This window comes from Sitodiplosis mosellana, unplaced genomic scaffold, assembly GCF_009176505.1.
Source record: "Sitodiplosis mosellana isolate CC-2019 unplaced genomic scaffold, AAFC_SMos_1.0 Smas_scaffold_5344, whole genome shotgun sequence".
Taxonomy (NCBI): domain Eukaryota; kingdom Metazoa; phylum Arthropoda; class Insecta; order Diptera; family Cecidomyiidae; genus Sitodiplosis; species Sitodiplosis mosellana.
In genome coordinates this window covers 1-4,757 of record NW_022600586.1, presented here as the reverse complement: position 1 = coordinate 4,757, position 4,757 = coordinate 1, and the positions used below count along the sequence as shown (strand labels likewise).

General features: G+C 34.8%; 1 protein-coding gene across 1 annotated transcript; it reads right to left on the bottom strand.

Annotated features, from left to right (window-relative positions):
- Positions 1–1,374: 1,374 nt before the first annotated feature.
- LOC129572658 (uncharacterized) lies at positions 1,375–4,364 on the bottom strand. Its single transcript, XM_055452668.1, has 3 exons — positions 4,215–4,364; positions 4,043–4,061; positions 1,375–3,680 (listed from the first exon to the last, which is right to left on the bottom strand). Exons 1-3 carry the CDS (start codon positions 4,276–4,278, stop codon positions 1,829–1,831), a joined length of 1,935 nt encoding a protein of 644 aa, XP_055308643.1. The 5' UTR covers positions 4,279–4,364; the 3' UTR covers positions 1,375–1,828.
- Between the last annotated feature and the right edge of the window lie 393 nt (positions 4,365–4,757).

Genomic DNA, 4,757 nt, shown 5'->3' with positions numbered 1-4,757 from the left:
AGGTCCCAATTGAAGATACACATGCGTATGCACACTGGTGACAGACCGTTTGAATGCAGCCTATGCTCCAAGAAATTTGCACGCAAGGGAAATTTGAATCGTCATTCAAAAGTCCACACAAATCCACGCCCAGTGAAATTCCAATGTTCGGTTTGTGCTCGTAGCTTCTCTGATGAAGTGGAAAAGAAGCAGCATGAACTGAAGTGTACGAATCGACGCTACGATTGCTATCTGTGCAATAGCTACTCGACGTTTCTTAAATCACTAATGATGGGGCACATGCAAATTCATCACACGGGTGTCAAACCATTTCGATGTAAAATGTGCAAAAAATGCTTCGCACAGAAAATTCACCTTACGCAACACCTAAAATGCATCCATAAATAATAATGTAATGTAATGTGGCAGAAGTTGGAAATCCTTAGCAGAACAACACTAGCCTCCATTGCAATATCAAAGCCTAACATACAATCGAAACAACTGAATTCATATACTGATACATTCGAAACTGATAGATAAATACAAATAAACTTAACTCAATTCATTGTAGATCTGTTCAAATTGATTCATAGCTAATAGCATATAATAATCATTAAATAAATACAATTGGATTTGTATGAAAAAATGTGAATAAAACAGATTGGATTTCTATTGGTTTTTGGAAGATAAATGCTTTTATTTCGACTTGTTTGTGATTTGGCAAAAAAAAAAATCATAATTTTTGGAAATAAAAAAAATCACATTCGTAACTACAAATTTCCCGTCCCGTTGAACTTTCTCCATTTATTTATTGTATTGCATAAAGCAAACCACAATATTTTCATTCAAGAAAATTCCCTTTTCCAAACGGAATACTTATTACTCAGTGATTGATTCACTAACCACAAAGATTTTCTTTTGAAGTCAACGATTTCCGGAAGCTCAAGAAATGCATTATTTCTTATCAAATCCGATCAAGTTCAAAATTAAAATTTAAAAAAAAGAGCAAAACAACGTTTAAAATTTGAATTTTTTCTATCTACATTACAAAATTTCTTCAAGACGGACAACTCCAAGTCCATGATAGTGAATAGGTTGTATTGTATTTTGGATTATCAAAATGAATGACTTCTGTAAATCAATAGGTAGTTCATGCCAATTGTATTCCTACAAACATTCGGAAATGTTCTAAATACATTCAGTGGATCTTTCTATGGAAATATGGCATAGTGGCAATACAAATACTAATTCGAACCACTTCAATGCATCCAAAAAAAAATTATTTTCTATCGAATTCTAAATACCGTTTTCATTAAAAGCTTTCTTTATTGACAACCTTAAAGATTAAAATTGAAAATCTTAAAATTAACAAAAATTATTAAATTAAATAGATAAAATACATAATTTTTTCATACATAAATATGCCTAATCCTAATAAGTATTGGTTTTCGGTTGATCGATAAATATTTTGATTGGTTTGAAACAGTCTTCAGTCTTCTTAATATGTCATCACTACGTGAAGCTAAAATTAATTCCCTGAACATATTTTTACTGACTAATACAACAAATTGATTTTAGCTTATAATGTATAATGCAATAATGCATCAAGCATCAACTTATAATTCATAACGGTATAGATTCATGGTATAAAGACTTTAACTTAACAATAAGTATAATTAAATAGTTCTAATTAATAAGAAACAATCTCGTAAAGAAACACCTAAATCAATTATACAATAAATTTGCTTTGGATAACGAGAAGAAATTTGTTTTTCTCCGGTTTAAAGATGATCTCCAGTAGATCATCTACTTAATCGCGAAAACTAAAAGTAGTAGAGTCGATCACAGATTAAATCAAAAATAATACTAATGGTATAACGATCGTAAACAACAGTAGAATCATGAAAACATTGCACCCGGGTACGGCACAGTATTTAAAACAGAAAATAATCGCTGCAATTACGATAATTATCGCTGCAACACCGATAATCAATAGCAAAATGGGATTGATGTTATTACCGTTGCCGATATCGTTTAATGCGCTAATGGCCGACGCTTTATGAATCACACTCTGTAATTGCAACACGTCTACATTGTCACGAATCTGTGTTAATCGATTCAGATCGTCTTTGCTAATATGTGCCGGTAACTGTGTATCGATGAGACTTTTAACATTCTTGGCTTTAGCTATTTCATCCAAAACACTTGCATTGAATTTCGCCGATGGCGTAAAACGATGCGATTTTCTCATTTCAATCGTTTGGAATGCAACGATTTCGACTCGTTCGGTTTTAATTCGACATTTTGGTGACAGTTGAATGATGCCCGTATCCTGGAGCTGTAGTTTGGTTCGTGAATTCGGGCATACAATCGCTACAGTTTGTACCACTGGTAACGTATACAAATATGTGTTTGGCTTTTGTAGCTTCACCCAAACTTCATCCGTTAGTTTAATCGGTCGAAAATCACAAGTGCTCGTATTGTTTGTATTTCGCAGTAAATTTATTTCACACGCTAAATTGTTATTGATTGCCATAATTGGAAAGGTTTGCTTACAAATTAAATTCTTTCCATCGATTCGATGACAATTCCGTACATCGTCAAGGCTTAAAGTAACAAATTGTTCGTTTGCAGCATCAAGTGCGATGTATTCGTTGCGTGAAACGACATAGCTAAATGTTTCGTCATTTTCATTCGTTGCATTGTTTTCATTGCGACGTGGTACGCTTATCACTTTATACAGTACAAAATTTCTCGGTTCAACCAACGGAATTGAGAATCGAAGTACGAGATGATTGTCAATAATTCGTCCTTCAGTCGATGCCATTTGATAGAATTTCGAGAGATTCTCGGGCGTCAGAGTCAATGGCAAATGTAAACCTTGCGATTTGACCGTTTGATGAACACGTTCCAATTCATTCATAAACGTTTTCGGTGGAATTAACTGGAAGTTTCTGGATTTTGTGGTGATCGTATCGAAGAAATACTGTTGTTTCTTCCAAAAACTCGATATTACAAACGTCGTATACTGCATCAGTTCCGTCAACTTATCGGTTAATGTGGTTGAAATGGTGACATTGTTCAGAATACGTTCGATATCATTGAATTGATTTTGTAACGCTGCATGTTGAACCATTTGCGATTGCATCGTATTATTCAACACGGTGAGGGTCTCTTGGAATAAGGTGGTTTGATTTTTGCCAAATGAAATATGCTCGACATTCTCCGTTTTCAATGCATTTATTTGACTTCGATAGTAAGCAGCATCATCTTCGGATAACGATGAAAATAACTGCTTTGAAATGGTACCTATAAAGCCACGCCGTTTTCTACGCGATCTTGTGTTATAAAGTAGGTTCTGGTGTTTTGATTCGGTTTCGTGATTAATTAGCCATTTTATATCAAATTCTTTTGACTCATCCAATAAATTGTACAGCTGAGGCATTGTATGATCACAATAGGCAGCTGGAGTTGGAAGAGAAAATTCCGCTTTTATACTATCGCATAACGTTTGAATGGTGTTCACTGTTTGCTCTAAGTGCTCACTTTCGGTCGCGAAATAGGATAAATTGATGTATGTGACGAATGCCCACTCGGAATGGTAGACTTGAAGGTTGGCCAATTCCTCGAAATACATCCCCGAACTTGTGTTCATGTCGTGTTGATGAAAGTCCATATTAATTTTTTCGGAAGTGTCGTATCTGGAATAGAGAAAATTGAATGTGAGATTTTTTTATCTATGGATTTTAATGCAATCAGAGTTTGAATATTTGCTACTGAACAGGCCTGGACTGAGAGGAATTTGCGGCCTGAGGCGTTATTTCAATATGTTTATGTTGCAAGATTTTGTTTGTTTGCACAGATCCACTCAATCAATTATATTAAGGTGGATCGCTGCTAGCAATGAAAATCTTGCAGGCCAAGTATCTTGCACCGTAAACGTGTTTCAGGCGTCTGAAACAGCAAATTTAGCTCATCCCAGAAGCAATAATACACTCTCTGGATTCAATCGTGAAATTCATTTATTTGTGATTTTAAAACTAGTTCAATTAATAACACTTACCTATCTTCAATCTGGATAACTGCAAAAATGGAAGAAAAAACATTGAATTAGTATATGTTGCGGTAAAGTTTACGATAAAACGGCTTTTTCCCCAATGAGATGCCGTTATTCTAGCGCTTATATGCCAGAAATGTCTCGAATTTCCAAAAAAATATCTCATCAATCGATTTACCTGGGTGAGTGGCACATAAAATTGTACCATAAAAACACAAAAGTAGCACAGCTAACGAATTCATTTTGCCGAGTTTGCGGTTGACAGTGAGCCAGTTTGTTCAAATCAATCTACAGAAGTGTAAATAAAAGCGTTGAAACATGAGTGGAAATATTTACACAAAAAGTCTTGTAAGATATGTTGGTAGATAAGTGGGGGAACCGATATGTCAATAGCACACGTCTATCGTTCATTCATCATGATATATGACTGTTTGTTTTGTGTGTGTGATACATGTTATGGTTAATTTTCAATAAATTAGCAGTGAATAAATTATAAACGGCTGGAGGGGAGTTTCTTTTTTTTTCAAACCAATTTGATGATTAATCGAAATTAAATCGAACCAAACCAAATGATGATTGGCAACGATTTTCCCATTCCAATCAATTATCCGGTGGATAATATCCATGATGCCCTTAATGAGTCACATCCGTCGCGAATGAATCACACGTGCTGCGCACTAGTGCAACAGTTTTCAAGTCATGGGCTTGTCACGACGTGTTC